We start from the raw sequence: 18,841 nt of genomic DNA, 5'->3' as shown, positions 1-18,841 counted from the left end.
TTTAAACATATGCTTACCTTATGACCTAGCAATCCTATTCGTTGAATTTACCCAACAAAAGAAAACTTACACTACCACAAAACCTATACATGAATGTTCATAGAAGCTTTATTTGTGATAAAAGCTAGATAAAAAGCTTTTCTAGCTAAAAGCTAGAAACAATCCAAATATTATTCAGCAGGTGGGTGGATTAACAAACTGTGGTATACCTCATACAACGAAATACAACTCCACCATAAAAAGGAATTACCTTTGAATTCACATAACAACTTAGATGAATCTAAAAGAAATTTTGCTGAGTGAAAGAAGCCAGCCTCAAAGGATCACATACTGTATGATTCCATTTACATGACATTCTCGAAAATAATATTTATTGCAAGTGGAAAAAAAAAATCAGTGGTTGCTATCGTTATGGGTAGGGAAATGGATTAACTATAAAGGGAAAATATAAGGGAGTCTTTTTGGGCGATGGAACTGTTCTGTATCCTGACTATGTTAGTACTTAAACAAACCTATATTTAAATTCATAGGACTATATATCAAAAGAAAAAAGTCAAATTTATATAAATATTATATGATAATATTTAAAGATGAAATTAAAAATTGATTAATGTGTGCTATAACAAGAAAAGCAACATCTCTTAAAAATAATTCTTTAAAATATGAATTTTAAATATAAAAAAATTTTTAATTATCATTTTAAATGGCAGAGATTGTGCAATTAGACAAAAAAGCAACACCCAACTATATGCTTCCTAGAAGAACACATTTTAAGTACGAAGACACAAATAGGTTTAAATAAAAGAGATGTAGCCACAACTAAAATATACAACTATGTACTGGGGGGCTTTGGGGAGAAGAAGGAAAAATAAAATCTTTAACAAAAAAGAGAGAGATGGAAAAAGATATACCATGTCAAGACTAATCAAAAGAAAACTTTAGTGGCTATATCCATATCAGACAAAGTAAATTTCAGTTCAAATAATATTATCAGAAACAAAGAAAGCCATTTCATTATGTTAAAAGAGTCAACTCCTCAAGAGGACTTAACACTCCTAAATCTTTATACAGCTAATAACAGCTTCCAAATACATGAAACAAAACAAAACTAAGAGAACTGCAAGGATAAATAGATCAGTCTACAATTATAGCAGGAGATTTCAATACCACTCAGTAATAGAAGTAGATAGAAAATCAGCATGAGTATAGAAGATTTGAACAACACTATCAATCAATTTTACCTAATTGATATTTACAGATCAATGTACCCAACAACAACAGAATACACATTCATTTCAAATGCACATTTAACATTTATCATGATAGACCACAGACAGGGCCATAAAACAAGCTTCAATTAATTTAAAAGGATTTAGGTCAAAGTATATTCTCTGACCACAATGGGAATTAAATTGGAAATCAATAACAGAAAGATCTCTAGAAAAATCTCTAATATTTGGAAACTAATAACACACTTACAAATAACTCATAGGTCAAGAAAAAAGCAAGTAGAAATTAGAAAATATTAAACTGAATGAAAGGAAAACATAACATATTAAAATTGGGGGATGAAGAATTCCTATTCTGCCAAGATGGAGTAGCCTCATTCCTCATACTTTTTGTCTCTTACAACTAGAAAAACCCCTGATGTAACATTACAAACATGCATAGGGAAATTGAAAGGTAGAAAGGAGGAGGAATGCCTAAGAACCTCAGGAAGGACACAGCAGTGAGCTCCTTGGGTTTGCTTATTCTGTCCCATACATCCTGGACAGAGCACTGCAGAAGTCTCCAACCCAGAACCATCAACTGACACAGACAAAAAACAAAAACAAAAATTCCAAGAAAATGTTATTCTTCCAGCCAAAGGATTGAAAGCAGGGTGGTCTAAAAACAAACTTTGGCATTACTCACCCTATTCTAGCCAAACAACAATGAAAAAAAAACCATACTCTCCTCTTCCCTCCCACAGAGTTCAACAGGGCTGATTGCAGATCTGATCTTCCACCCTACCCCATCTCCACCTTGCAGAGAACATACTCCAATTCCCCCAGCAGGTGGTGTTTAAGAGCACAAGCAGGGAGCTAATCATCCATCTCCTGCCTGGCAGATGCAGGTAGCACTCTTGTTCAGCCAGGTGGTACCAGTGTGCTAAAGAGGACGCTGATCTACCATCTCCAGAGCAGTGGAGGCAAGTGGCAGCAATCCAATCCTGATGGGATGGTACTAGTAAGTCTGAATGAGCAGTTGATCTTCCATTTGCTGCCCAGCATAAGGAAGAGATGTTCCAGTTCTCCTATCAAGGTAGCATCAGTGAGTTCAGCGGCAACAAGATTTAATGAGGTGCTACAAGATGGGGCTAGTTATCATTAGGATTTACACTCACCCTTCTAGCACTCTATGTCAGCAGAGTAGTCATTGGGAGGCTGAATCCTCACATCCACCATACAGCAACAAGATTGAACAAGGTTGGGGAAGCAAGGCTAGTCAGCACCTCCTCTGTGTCAGAGGATCCTACTAAGAACTGAACCTCTACTCACATCAATACAGTAGAACAAGGTGGTGCAAGGAGAGGTGGTTGAAACTATGCTTCCTACCTCTCCTGATGTCACTTGGCCTAGTGGGAAGATGAACTCCCCCCCACCCATCTGAAACAAGGCAGTGTGAGTCAGTACCCACTTTTGCTGGGGGTGGGTATGTTAACAAGGCCCAACAGGAAACTGAACATACACACACACCTGGCCCTTAAGCTACACCTCAACAGGAGAACTACCTGGTAAAACAAAAAAGATTAATAGAGTCCAGAGTTTCATAATATAATATTCAAAATATCCAAGATACAAGTGAAAATCACTCATCATACTAAGAACCAAGATAATGACATTTGAATGAGAAAAGACAATCAAAACATGCAAACATCAAGATGAATCAGGTGTTGTAATGATCTGAGAAAGGTTTTCATTAACCATCACAAAAATCCTTCAATAAGCAATTATAAATCTTCTTGAAAAAAATGAAATAGAAAAGATAAGTAAAGAAAAAGAGGTTCTAAAAAAGAACTGAAATCATAGAACTGAAAAATACAGTAACCAAAATAAAAACGCATAGGCTCAGTAGTAGAGTGGAGATGACAGAGGATAAAATCAGTAAACTTGGGAAGAGATCAATAGAATTTACCCAATCTGAACAACAAAAGGAAAAAGACTCGGAGGATGGGGGGGGGGGGGACAATGAACACAGCTTCAGGAATCTGTGGGACAATAGCAAAAGATCTAACATTCGTATAATTGGAGTCCCAGGAGAGAAGAAAAACAGTTGGATTGAAAAACTATTATAAAAAATAATGGCTAAAAACTTCCCAAATTTGATGAAATACATAAACCTACAGATGCAAAATCCTGAGAAAACACCAAATAAGATAAACCCACAAATATTCATGCCAAGGAACATCATAATTAAGCTTCTGAAAACTAAAAAAACAAACAAACTTTGGAAAGCAGTTAGAGACAAACAAAGCATTACAAATGAACGTGAATTTTAATGACAATAGATTTCTTATCCGAAATCACAGAGGCCAGAAGGAAGTCACACAACACCTTTCAACTATTGAAAGAAAATAATTGTCAACTGTGTACTCCATATCCAGCAAAAATATCCTTCAGGAATGAAGAAGAAATAAATACATACTCAGATGAAGAAAAACTAAGATAATTTGTTTCTAGCAAACCTTCCCTTAAAAAACATCTAAAGGAAGTTATCTAACAGAAGGAAATGATGAAAGATCTCAAATAAACACCCCATATTTTCACCTTTAAGACCCTGGAAAAAGAAGGCTTGGAACTTCAGAAATGAAATAACATAAGAATGGGTAAAAATTTGGGTAAATATAATAGATTATTTTACTTCTTATGCGTTTCTAAAATTATATTTGATGGTTGAAGTAAAAATTACACTACCATCTGAAATGGTGCTCAAGGTATATACAGGAAATACTTAAGATAATTATACTTTAAAAGTAGAGAAGGGGGAGCTAATTGGAAATAAGTTCTCTATGTTTCCCTTGAAGTAAATAAAACGTCGATACCAGCATACTATGATAATTTATGTATGTTTATTATACCTAGATCAACCACCAAAAACACTGTACAAAGCAATATACTCAAAAACAATACAGATAAATAAAGATTGAATCATTAAAAATGTTTTAATAACCCACAGGAAGGTAAGAAAAGAGAAATAGGAGCAAGAAACAGAGGAAACAGAAAACAAAGAAATAAAAATGGCAAACTTAAGCCCTAACATATAAATAATTACCTTAATAGTAAATGACTTTAATATACCAATTAAAAGAAGTAGATTGACAGAGTAGATTGGAAAGAAAATGATCCTACAAAATCAATATACAAAAATCAGTTGTGTTTCTATATATCAATAATGAACTATCAGAAAGAGAAATTAAGAAAATAATCCCCATTTATAATTGCATAAAAAAGAATAAACACTTAGGAATAAATTTAACCAAGGAGGTAAAAGATTTGTATATTAAAAACTATAAGATAATGACAAAAGAGATTAAAGAAGACATAAATAAATGGAAAGATATTCCAGGCTCATGGATTGAAATAATTAATATTGTTAAAATGTCTGCACTACCCAAAGCAATAGATAGACTCAATGCAATCTCTATAAAAATTCCAATGGCATTTTTCACAAAAATAAAACAAATAAGCCTAAAATTTGTGTAGAACTACAAAAGACCTCTAATAACCAAAGCAATCTTGAGAAAGAAGAATAAAGCTGGAGGCACCACACTTCCTGGTTTCCAACCAAATTACAAAGCTGTAGTAATCAAAATAGTATGGTATTGGAAGAAAAAACGACACAAATCAATGGAACAGAATCAAGAACCCAGAAATAAACTAAGGTATATATGGTCAACTAACATTTGGTAAGGGAGCTAAGAATGCTCAATGGGGAAAAGTTAGTCTCTTCAATAAATGGTGCTGGAAAAATTGCACAGCCACATGCAAAAGAATAAAACTGGACCACTATCTTACAGCAGATACAAAAATTAACTCAAAATGGATTAAAGGCTTGAACGTAAGACCTGAAACCATAAGCCTACTAGAAGAAAACATAGGCAATAAGCTCACAGACATCAGTCTTGGTGATGATTTTTTAGATTTGATACCAAAAGTAAAAATCAACAAGTGAGACTACATCAATCTAAAAAGCTTCTGTACAGCAAAGGAAATCATCAACAAAATGAAAAGGCAACCCACTGAATGGGAGAAAATATTTACAAACCATCTATTTGATAAGGGGTTAATATCCAAAATATATAAAGAACTCATATTCCTTATATATTTGCAAGAAAACAAACAATCCAATTAACAAATGGGCAGAGGATCTGAATAGACATCTTTCCAAAGAAGATATACAGATAGCCAACAGGTACATGAAAAGATGCTCAACATCACTAGTCATTAGGGAAATGCAAATCAAAATCACAATGAGATATCACCTCATACCTGTTAGAATGGCTATTCATCAAGAAGACGAGAAATAACAAGTGTTGGTGAGGATGTGGAAAAAAGTGAACCCTTGTGCCCTGTTGGTGGGAATGTAATTTGGCAGAGTCATTATGGAAAACAGTGTGGAGATTCCTCAAAAAATTAAAACCAGAACCACCATACAATCCAAAAATTCCACTTCTGGGGACATATCCAAAGAAAACACTAATTCAAAAATATATCTGCACTCCCATGTTCACTGCAGCATTACTTACAATAGCCAAGATATGGACACAACCGAGGTGACCATTGATGAATGAATGGATAAATAAAATGTGTTATATACATATATACACACAATGAAATATTATTCAGCCATAAAAAGAAGGAAATCTTGCCATTTGTGACAAAATAGATGGACACTGAAGGCATTGTGCTAAGTGAAATAAGTCAGAGAAAGACAAATATTGTCTGATCTCACTTATATGTAGAATCTAAAAAAAATAAACAAAACACTGAAATCATAGATACAGAGGACAGGTGGTTGCAGGAAGTGGTGGGTGGGTAAAATTAGAGAAAGTGGTCAAACGGTACAAGATTCCAGTTACAAAATAAATAAGACCTGAGGATGTGATGTACAGCATGGTGACTATAGTTAATAACACTGTGCTATAATTTGAAAGATGCTAAGAGAATAAATCTTAAAAGCTCATCACAAGAAAAAATTTTCATAACTATGCGTGATGATGTATGTTAACTAGACTTATTGAGCATTTCACAATATATACAAATATTGAATCATTATGTTGTATACCTGAAACTAATATATGGTTATATGTTGATTATATCTCAATAAGAAAGGAAAGAAAGAAAATGATCCAACAATATGCTGTCTACAATAAACTCACTTCAAACACGACATAGTTAAGTTTAAAGTAAAAGGATGGAAATAGATATACCATGCAAACATTATTCTTTTTAAAAAGCAGGAGTGGCTCTATTAATATCAGATAAAGTAGATTTCAGAGCAAAAAAAAATTACTGGAGGGGCCGGCCCAGTGGCGCAGCAGTTAAGTTCACATGTTCTGCTTCTCAGCGGCCTGGGGTTCACCAGTTCAGATCCCGGGTGCGGACATGGCACCGCTTGGCAAAAGCCATGCTGTGGTAGGCACCCCACATATAAAGTAGAGGAAGATGAGCATGGATGTTAGCTCAGGGCCAGTCTTCCTCAGCAAAAAGAGGAGGATTGGCAGTAGTTAGCTCAGGGCTAATCTTCCTCAAAAAAAATAAAAAAATTACTGGAGACAAATAAAGACATTACATAATAATAAATAGATCCATCCACTGGAAGATATACAGAAATGTGTACACACCAAACCACACGGCCTCAAAATATAGAAAGTAAAAACTAATAGAGCTGGAAAGAAAGATAAATATATTCAAACTTAGAATTATCAAACAGAAAATTAGCAAGGATATAGAACTTAAGAACCAAATCAACGAATAATAACTAGTTGACAAACATAGAATATTCCACTCAACAAGAAAAGAATGCACATGTTTTTCCAGATCCATAGGGCATTCACCAAGACAGACCATATCCTAGGCCACAGTACAAACTTAACAAATTTAAAAGAATTGGGGGCCAGCTCCATGGAGTGGTTAAGTTCGTGTGCTCCGCTGCGGCGGCCCAGGGTTCGGATCCTGGGCGCGGACATGGCACCGCTCGTCAGGCCACGTTGAGGCGGCGTCCCACAGCCCACAACTAGAAGGACATGCAACTAAGATATACAACTGTGTACAGGGGTGGGGTTTGGGGAGATAAAGCAGAAAAAAAAAAAAAAGATTGGCAACAGTTGTTAGCCCAGGTGCCAATCTTTAAAAAAATAAATAAATAAATAAAAATAAAAGAATTGAAATCATACAGAATGTGTTTTCTCACCACAGTGGAATCAAACTAGAAATCAATAACAGAAAGACAAGAAGAAAATTTTCAAACACTTGCCAATTAATTAAAACACTACTAAGTCATTCATGGTCCAAAGAATAAGTCTCAAATGCAATTTTAAAATAACATAAAACTAAATGAAAATGAAAACACACATATCAAAATTTTGGGGATCCATTTAATGCAGTGCTGAAAGGAGAATTAATAACACTAAATGCATACATTAGAAAGGAGAAAGGGTATCAAATCAATAATCTAAGTTTTTAATTCAAGAAACTAGAAAAAAGGAGCAGAATAAGCTAACAAAAAGTGAAGGAAAGAAATAATAAAGATAAATTACCTTGAAACTAATGTAATATTTTATACCAATTGTATCTCATTAAAAAAAAAGATGTCAGAAAAAAACTGAAAACAAGAAAATGGAGAAAATCAATTAGACAAAATACTTGTTCTCCAAAAAAAATCAATAAAATGTATAAACCGCTAGTAAGACTGACTACAAACTATCAAAACTCAACTAAGATCAAATAGAAAACCAAAATAGTCCTACCACTATTAAATAAATTGAATTTGTAATATAAGATCTCTCTTGAAATAATCTCCAGTCCCAGGTACTTTCACCAGAGAATTCTATCAAACACTGAAAGAATTAACACCAATTTTACACAATCTCTACCAGAAAACAGAAGAAGGAACACTTCTCAATTCATTTTATGCAGCTAGTATTACCCCAATACCAAAACCAGACAAAGACAATACAAATAGAAAATGAACTCAAAATGGAACTGTGCTTAAATATAAAATGTAGAACTATAAAATTTTTAGAAAAAAAATAATTAACGATCTAGGGTTAGGCAAAGCATTTTAAGAGTCATGATACTAAAAGCACAATCTAGAAAGGAAAAATTGATGAACTGGACTCTGAAATATCTTGTTAAGAGGTTGAAAAGACAAGTTAAAGACCACAAAAAAATAATTACAAACCATATATATAACACAGGACTATTATTTAGAATATATAAGAACACCACAATGAGATATCACTACAAAATTATCACAATAGCTAAAATTTAAAAATTTTAAAACACAAAATGCTGGTAATGATGTGGGGATATAGGATTACTCATATATGGCTGGTGGGAATTTAAAATGTTACAACCTGGAAGATAGTTTGGCATCTTCATATAAAAATAAACATGCAACTACCATACGACTCCTAACTGCACTCCTGGGCATTTAAACCAGAGAAATGAATACTTATGTTCACACAGAAACATGTGCACAAATGCTCATAGTTGCTTTAATTATAACAGCCAAAAACTGGGAAGCCAGATGTGCTTTAATAAGTGAACGGCTAAACAAACTATGGTACATCCATATCATGAAATATTACTCAACAATAAAAAAATGAAGTATTGATACATACAACAATTTGGATAAATCTTCAGAGAATTATGCTGAGTGAAAAAAGCCAATCCCAAAATGTTACGTACTGTATGATTCCATTTATATAACACTCTTAAAGTGGAAAAATTATTGAAATAAAGAACAAACTAGTGATTGTCAGGAGTCAGGGGTGGGAGTGGGGAAATTGGACTGACAGGTGTCGCTGTAAAAAGGCAACATGAAAAATCCTTGTGGTGATAGAAATGCTCTGAAATGTATCAATGTCAATATCCTGGTTGTCATATTACACTATAGTTTTATAAGATGTTACTATTGGGGGAAATTGGGTGAAGAATACATGGAATTTCTCTACATTATTTCTTACTACCACAATTAAATCTACAAAGATCTCAAAATAAAAAGGTTAATATAAAAAAATGGGATGACACTAAAGCAGCACTCGGGAGGAAATTCACATCACTACAGGAATATATTAGAAAAGAAGAAAGTTTTCAAATCAATGACCTCAGTTTCTACCTTAAGAAACTAGAAAAAGAAGATCAAATTAAACCCAAAGTGAAGCAAGAAAAGGAAATTAAAAAAAAATCAAAGCAGAAATCAATGAAATAGAATATAGGAAAACAATACAGAAAAGCAATGAAACCAAAGTTGGTTCTTTTGAAAGTTAATACAATTGATAAGCTTCTAGCCATACTGATCAGGAAAAAAGAGAAAACACAAATTACCAATACCAGGAATCAAAGAAGGGACTTATCTCACAGACATTGAAAATATGCCAATAAATTTGACAATGTGAGTTTTCACAATCATTATTCATTTTTAAAGACAATGTGAGTTTTCACAATCATTATTCATTTTTAAAGAAAAATAAACTTAATTTGGTCATAAATATTTCACTTACCTGAATATTTAAGGAAATAAAATTGGTATTAAGATAGCAAGTAATGAACCAAAAATTAAGGATACATTCGTATAGCCCCTGTTCTCGTCCCAATAGCCAAGATTTTCTGAACTGGATCAAAGGCTAATGCTGTGGGCTGATAAGGAAAACCATGCCGAACTGTCTGAAAGAGAGCAAATAGTAAAATAAGTCACAAGGGAAATAAAATTACAATCACAAGATACCACTATTCAACCGCCAGAATTACTAAAATATTTTTTGTTAATTAAAAAAAACAAACTACTACCAAATGTTGTTGGTAGGAGTACAAAATGACACACTTTGGAAAAATGCCTTGCAGTTTCTTATAAACTAAACATATACCCGTCCTAATACCGAGAAATTCCACTGTATGTATGTACCCAAGAAAATTAAGAGCCTACATAACTTGTATAAGTATACCCCTAATAGATTTATATTTAACAATCTAGAAACAGCCCAAGTGTCCAATAAGAAAAGAATCAAAAAAAACTGTGGTATACTCATAAAATACAACACTACTCAACAATAAAAAGATAAAACTACTGATAAATGGAACAACATGGATGATTCTCAAAAACATTATGCTAAGTAAAAGAACATACAAAAGAGTGCATATAGTATAATCACACATAAATTCTGAATAAGCAAAACTAATCTACGGTGAAAAAAAATCAGAATGGTGGTTGACTTGAAGAGAACTGATTGGGAAGGAGTATGAAGCAACTTACTGAGTCAAGGTAATATTCTATATTTTGATAGAGGTTTAGGTTACACAAGTGTATACATTAGTCAAAACTCATCAAATGGTACAGTAAAATTTGTAATTTCTCTATATGTAAATTGTACCTCAAAGAAAAAAGCATTATAAACAAATCTTGAACTCTAGTTCATGATGTGCATACTGAAGTTAGGAGGTGAAATGTACTGACACTTGCAACTTATTTCAAAATACATCCAAAAAAGTAATATGGATATATGGATAGATGACATACAACAAATACAACAAAATGATAATTGTCAAATGTAGGTGGTGAGTGTGTATGTGTGTACACACCCACACATACATACATGAGTGTCCACAGTATAATTCTTTCAACTCGTCTGTATGTTTGAAAGCTTTTATAATAACACAATGGAAAAAATAAAGATATAAAAAGCTCATAATATCATAAAGGAGGTAAGACTAACATATGAAAAGGAACATGCAATATTAGACAGGAATTAATATTCAATGTGCTATAACTTTTCAAAGAAATAGAGAATCCACATAAGTAAGAAAAAAGATACTATATCTTGTTCAGCGAGATATTTAGTGTTCCAAGAACTATTTTTAATGGAAATACTTTTATAACAAAATATTGCATTTGTAAATATTCAGAGATGAAAATAAAGATAAACTACCTTTTAGTTCACCTAAAATTCTTATTCCCCAGACAAAAACAGTTTAAGTTCATTGCATAACTTCCTCTTTTTCTTCTACAGCATATATGAACATATATGCATATGCATATTACATAACATATAACCTGATCTGCAATCTGTCTTTTTACTCAACAGCAGATCATGGAAATATTACCACAAAAAAATATGTAAATGTACTTCAACCTACTTCAAGGTTGCAGAGCTTATTATAGTATGAATGTACCATGATGTCCTTAGCCAATCAACCACTGTTCTGTATTCTCCAAAAAATTCTCAACTAAGTTGGTAAAAAAAATACCCAGAAAAAAACAGTTTCTAGTCATGACTCTTAACTGAGTTTTTCCCTCTTGACTCTGAACTGTCTTCCTTAGTCAAACTTATAAACATAACATTGTCAAGAAGAAGATATTCCTAATCTTCCTGTAGAGCAATGTGGATAACAAAAATCAGAATTTACTTACTCTGCAAAAAAATAAAAGAGTTGGGAACATTTCCCAACTCATTCTATGAGGCCAGTATTATCCTGATACTAGAAACAGACGAAGACATCACAAAAAAAGAAAACTAAAGACCACTAATTCTTATTAATATAGGTGCAAAAATCCTCAGTAAAATACTAGCAAACTAATTCCAGCAACATAAAAAGGATATACACCATAACTTGGTAGATTAATCCCAGTTATGCAAGGTTGGTTTAACATAAAAAATATTTAATGTAATATACCATATCAATAGAATATAGGGAAAAAAACACACGATTATCTCAACAGATGCAGAAAAATTTTTACAGAAAATCCAATACTCATTCATCTTAAAAAGCACTCAACAAATGAAAATGTAGAGAACTTCCTCAATCTGATAAATAGCATGTACAAAAAACCTACAGCTAACATCACACTAATTAGTGAAATAACAAATGCTTTCACTCTAAAATGAGGAATAAAACAAGTATGTCATCTTTTGCTACTTCTATGTCCTATTCAGGACAATTAGACAAGAAAAATAAATAAAAGACATCCAGATTAGAAAGGAAGAACTAAAACTATTTGCAGATGGCACAATATGCAAGCCTAAGAAATACAATTAAAAATTATTAGAACTAATAAAGGAGTTAGGCAAGGTTGAAAAATTAATGTACAAACATCAATTATATTTCTATATACTAGCAATACACCATCCAAAAATGAAATTAAGACAATAATTTCATTTACAGTAGCATCCAGAGGAACAAAACACCCATAAAAAAAGTGAACAAAAGAAGTGCAAAACTTATATGCTAAAAACTGCAAAACATTGTTGAAAAAAATTTTTAAAGACTTAAGTAAAAGGAAAGGCTCCCATATCCATGGATTAAAAGATTTAATATTGTTAAAATGACAACAGACCCCAAATTGATCTTCAGAATCAATGCAATCCCTATCAAAATCCCAGCTGGCTTTTTTGCATAAATTGACAAATTCATCCTAAGATTCATATGATCCTAAGTCAAATGATCAAGAATACCAAAATGATCTTGAAAAAGAACAAAGTTGGAGGACTCACATTTTCTATTTTCAAAATTTATACAAATCTACAGTAATCAAGACAGTGAGGTACTGGGGTAAGGATAGCCATATAGATCAATGGAACAGAATTGTGATTCTAGAAATAAATCCTCACATTTTCAGTCAACAGATTTTTGACAAGGTTGCAAGACAATTCAATGAGGAAATAGCCTTTCAACAAACGGTACTGTAAAAACTGGATATCCACATGCAAAAGAATTAACTTGCACTCTTCACTTATACTATATACAAAAATTAGCTCAAAATGGATTGTAGACCTAAATGTAAGAGCCAAAACTATAAAACTCCTGAAGAAAAACATGCTTAAATCTGAGTTACTTAGAATTAGGCAATGGTTTCTTAAACATCACATCAAAAGCACAAGCAACAAAATTAAAAATAGATAAATTGAACTTTGTGAGAATTAAATACTTTTGTGCTATAAAGGATCCCATCAAGAAAGTAAAAAGGCAACCCACAGAATGGGATAAAATATTTGTTAATTATATATCTGATAAGGAACTTACATCTAGAATACATAAAGAACTCTTATAACTCAATAATAAAAATACAATCAATGTAAAAATGGGCAAAGGATCTTAATAGACATTTATCCAAAGAATATATAAAAATGACCAATAAGCACATGATAAGATGTCCAACATCATTAGCCATTAGGGAACTGCAAATCATATCCAAAATGAGATATAACTGCACACCTGATAGGATATATACAATAAAAAAGATAGATATTAATACATGTTGACAAAGATGTGGAGAAATTGGAGCCCTAATACATTGCTGGTGAAAATGTGAAATCATGAAGTCTCTTTGGAAAATAGCTTGGCAGTTTCACTCAAATTGTGAAATACAGACACAGTGATTCTGCTCCTGGGTATATAACCAAGAGAAATGAAAACTAAATCCACATAAAACTTTACACAAATATTCAAAGCAGCATTATTCATAATAGCCAAAAAGTAGAAACAACTCAAATATCCATCAACTGATGAATGGATAAATGAAATGTGGTATATCCATACAATGGATTATTCATCAATAAAATAGAATGAAGTACTGACATGCTATGACAGGATGTACATTGAAAATGTTATGCTACCTGAAAGAAGACAGTCACATATAATATGATTCCATTTATATGGAAAGTACAGAGTAGGAGAATATATAGAGAAAGAAATTATATTACTGGTTGCCCAGGGATGGGGGATAGGGGCCGTAAGTAATAGGAATTGACTGCTAATGGGTACAGGGTTGTTTTTTGGGGTGATAAAATGTTCTAAAATTGATTGTGGTGGTTGTTCCACAACTCTGTGAATATACTGAAAACCACTGAAATGTACACTTTAAAAGGGTGAATTACATGGTAGGTGAATTCTATCTTAATTTGAAAGAAAAAAATATTGCTCCCCTCAAGAATATCAAATGCACTGCTATTGTATCATCAGACAAAGTATGCAATAAGAAGTTAGGATGAGTTGGAGTACCTGGCTGATTTCAAAAGAATCAAGGCTATCAAATGGAATGATAGATGTAGTTAAAAAAAAAAAAAGAAAGCAAGAGAAAAATGTAGGAGAACAGAGTCTGAAGACTACTACGTCAAGGTCAAAAAAAATCTCAATTTTAGGCAGTCAGAAAGTGTTATTGAAAGACTATAGTTTATGCTCAGTTGATGAAGTAAGACAATGGCAACAAAGCTAATCACCAACAAATAAAATTAGGTTCTTATATATCTAATTTTTATTAAAGTTATTTTGCTTCTCTTGCTGTCTTTTTTTTTACTCTCTGTATTAGTCTGCTCAGGCTGCTATAACAAAATACCATAGACTGGGTAGCTTAAACAAGACATTTATTTCTCACACTTCTGGATCCTGGAAGTCAAGATTAAGTTACTAGCCAATTCAGTTCCTAGTGAGAGGCCACTTCCTGGCTTACAGATGGTCACCTTCTCACTGTGTCTTTACATGGGAGAGAGTGCTCTCTCTCTCTTCCTCATTTTATAAAGCCACTAATACCATCATGAAGGGCCTCACCTTTATGACCTCATCTAACCCTAATTAACTCCCAAAGGCTCCAATTCCAAATACCATCACATTGGGGGTTAGCGTTTCAACATACGAACTTTGGGGGGGACACAGTTCAGTTCATAGCACTCTCCTTTCAAAATATTGCAGGGGATGACATGAGGTGGTCAACCATATCAACAGTTCCAAAAATCTCTCCAGATACTTGAAGCAAAGAAAGATAGACAGAATTAGTTACAAATATGTGGAAGGGCTGGTTATATTACCCTGGGTTAAGGAAGCTGCTACCACCTCTGAGATGAAAGACACAAACCCATACTCATTGCTGACACTGCAAGAGGCACTACCAAAAACAAAAGGACTTTTCTTTCTTCCTATTTTTTAATCTGGCACAAGTGCCTCTCATTGGCAGAATCTAACCAGAACCCAGCTGACAAGGAATTCTGAACATTTTGGTTTTAGTTTTAGTTTAGTTTTAATTTTAATTTCCTCAGTATATAAATGAAAGCACAGAAGGCCTGATATGGAACTGAAAGCAATACAATGAGACAATGCAGAATTCATATTAGGCCTGGTTGACTAAGCTTAATACTATCATAATATTTCAAAACAGCCTCAAAACTACCTGTGACAGAGACTGCCTGTTGCTCCACAATATATTCCTTTCCCCTTTTTCTCTAGTAATAAAATTTTGAGTGCTATACATAGCAATCCAGTTCACGCTATATTTCCCAACCTCCACTGCAGGCTAGATTAGATTCTGAACAAAGGAATGAGAGCAGAAATTACATAAACCCTTTAAAGTGAAGGAAAATCCTACTTATTTTTCTCACTTTCCTATGGATTGGAAAATAGATACAATGGTGGGAGTTGGAACAGCCATCTTAGAACATGAGATGGAGGCCATATTTCAGGATAGCAAAGAAACAAGACAGAAAGACTTTGTTGGGTTCTAGACACCACAGAGCCATTGAATCAGTCCTGTGTTGCTTAAGTTTGGACAGATTTCATGAAAGAGAAATAAATTTCTACATTGTTTAATCCACAGTTAGAAAATGACATTCACATGGACACAATATATTCTGGTAAGCAAAAAACAATTATTACTCTAACTGTGGAGTAACTCCCATTGATGGGAAAATTCTCTCAATTTCAATGATATTTGTTTCCAATAACAGCCAAATTACTTTAACTTTGGGCTGCTTAGGGCTATGTGTGTACGTCCACAACCTTCCCTAAATTTGATGTCATCTTGGATCACTGTAAGTATTGCTGAATAATTTTCTGCTCTCTTGAATTAAGGAAAAGACTAAGAGGACCATGACAGGCATATGACACCATGGAGTGGCATAATGGTAACAAAAATAAGAAGTTCCTATGAAACCCCATCACACTGTGATAAAAAGGTAACATTGCTCTATATGCACAAGTACGGCAAAGTACCTGTTCATACAAATGCCCTTGGCAGTTGAGGTTTTGGTACCAATTTCTCAGTAAGACTTTTAAATCTCTTGAAAGAATAAGAAAACTATCAAGTTCAAAGATCCAAAAGGCAGTTGATACTAAAATTAAAGAAGAATAAAGCACTACTATACCCCCATCTTACAAGATATTTGGAAGCAGACATAATAGAAATGGAATGTTTATTAACACAAATATTTTGAAATTTTATATCATTTTTCTCTCATTTTAGTTTTATTTTTATCACACTCAACCATGTAGGTAGTTTAACAAGCCAGATAATCCCATAGGACATATTATAAAAATTAGAAGTCATCTGTCCCCTTCCCATTTCCTACTTCCCAGAGGCAACTACTTTTCAATCTTTTGCTATTTATTTTGTATGTACCTAATACGTCTCAAAATAACATTTTAATATTGATACTTATTGACATTTCAAAAAAAATATTCTTTTATACCCACCCCCTCACTACACATACAAGCACCCTTGCCATATCTCTCTCCTCCCATGACAATCAGTGTTGTTGGAGGAGGTCATTGAGAAGACAAGACTGCTGGTTGACCCATGAGCTGGAGCCAGGCAATAGAGGTACCTCCCTCCCTCCTCTGTCCTTGGAATGTGCGTTCCTCTTGCCTTCCCCACACAAGAAGCTGCCCAAGGACACAGCATTCAGATAGTAATGTAGTGTTGAGACCATCTGGACAGTACACATGACTGAGTCCAGTTAAAACCTCTATAAAAACTTTAAGATTCTGGTGGGTGGGTGTGGAGATCTACTCATCTTGTAGCCACCCAAGACAAGCCTCACATGTAAGTTCTCTTGTTCATTAAACCTGCCACCCACCAATCTGTAGTAGTGCACCTTTTTCTTTGGTCTCTTCCTACCTTCCCTGTACAGGGTCAGTTTGCGAACTAACAATTGGTGAGCCAGCCAGGAGACTGAAGAAATGGGCCTTGGGAAAGAGGCATCCATGTGAGAAATCCTGAGTTGGCCATCAACCTCTATGTGGGGAGGGGTGGCTTGTCTGTTAGATGCTGTGGACCACTACTTGAGGACGGAAATGCCCGCAAACTCCAGCTGGTCTAATATGCTTGTTTGAGGAATTGTGGCAAAGAAGGAAGACAAATGGCTGCTGCAGTGGGCTAGCCTCTACAGCGGGCAAGCCTCTACAGTGGGCAGTTCAGCTGGCCACTAATGCCCAACTAGAGGCTGAAATTTGAGTTAGAAAGATGGAAGAAGAGCTGACGTTAGAGAAGGCTGTGCAATTGTCCACCATTCTGCCAGCTTCAGAGCCGGCAGACAAGGTGAGAGAGCAGGATAATAAGTTAGAGACCATAGCATGCCACTTTGCAAAGCTAGGAGGGCGCAAGCTGCCATGGATTAAGGTCCAAGCACTTGTGACAAAGCCTGTTTGGGACACTAAGAGGTAGAATCCCTGGTAAAGTGATGAGAGTGAAGAGGAGGATGTTGTGGTAATTGACAGTGAAATGGGGGAAACACCCCATGGTGTCCAACACCTAACATGGAAGAAAGAAAAAAAAAACAGCAACAAAAACCCCAGCCATCAGGGCAGCCCCCAGTTCAGGAAACATTAATAATGAGAGAATATACTCTTACTGAGCTTATTGATATAGCCACCAAGTTGCAGCAAAAGGCCAGGGAAAGTATCCAGGCATGGTTAGTGTGGCTATGGGATATGGGGGGGCAATGGCATTTCTCTAACTAGGCAGGAGGTAGAGAAAATGAGCAACATCACCATACAGCCTGCCCTCTGGCAGTCCCTGCATGGCACTCGGGGGTTTCAAGGTACTCATTCCCTTATAAATTGGATTATTGTATCCTGCAGCGTGGCTTGGCCCAATGAGGGGAATCTCCCTGGGTACGTAGGACCCTGGAAATCCATAAAGGAGGTAGAACAAATTCTTAAGGAATTGGGAATGAGACTGGCAATCTATGCCCCTGCTTTGAAGGTCCTGATCAGACCACATTCACTGCAGGAATGAAAGCTATGGAGTCTCTGTGTCTGTCTATATGTTTATCAATGAATATATGTTATGTATATGTGATGTGTTTCTACCTCCAGAGGGTATCGTCAAAATTCTTTTGTAAAAAAGCTCTATTTAACTGGCTTAAAGAAAAACAAGCTTTAATATCAATAGTGTACTTATGCAATACTGAAATTTATTTTTCTTTCATCTGCTAAAAGACAAAGTTTTCCTGTACTATTAGTCTATTCTTGATGAGACTGTGAAAGGTTTTCCTTCACCTTTTAAGTAATCTGCCTGGAAAACAAAGATTCTATGTTTTATCAAAATAATTTCCTATGCTTCATGTTGTCTTTATCAGGTTTTCAATTACTCAAGAAAACTGAATTTTCTCTATTAAAAGAGCTAAATTTGGGGGCTGGCCCCCTGGCCAAGTGGTTAAGTTCGCGCACTCCGCTGCAGGCAGCCCAGTGTTTTGTTGGTTTGAATCCTGGGCGCAGACATGGCATTGCTCATCAAACCACGCTGAGGCAGCGTCCCACATGCCACAACTAGAAGGACCCACAACGAAGGATATACAACTATGTACCGGGGG

The 18,841-nt window shown here is 34.5% G+C and overlaps 1 protein-coding gene across 7 annotated transcripts in view; it reads right to left on the bottom strand.

The window, feature by feature from the left end:
* STXBP5L (syntaxin binding protein 5L) overlaps window positions 1-18,841 on the bottom strand; it is a 355,119-nt gene that overhangs the window by 284,840 nt on the left and 51,438 nt on the right. For all 7 annotated transcript variants that reach the window (XM_070508944.1, XM_070508942.1, XM_070508943.1 and 4 more), the window contains exon 3: window positions 9,835-9,932. In XM_070508944.1, coding sequence (XP_070365045.1) covers window positions 9,835-9,932 — 98 coding nt within the window. The remainder of the gene's footprint in view (window positions 1-9,834; window positions 9,933-18,841) is intronic.

Source organism: Equus asinus, chromosome 5 (assembly GCF_041296235.1).
Source record: "Equus asinus isolate D_3611 breed Donkey chromosome 5, EquAss-T2T_v2, whole genome shotgun sequence".
NCBI classification, from domain to species: Eukaryota; Metazoa; Chordata; class Mammalia; order Perissodactyla; family Equidae; genus Equus; species Equus asinus.
This window is presented reverse-complemented; position numbering and strand designations above follow the sequence as displayed.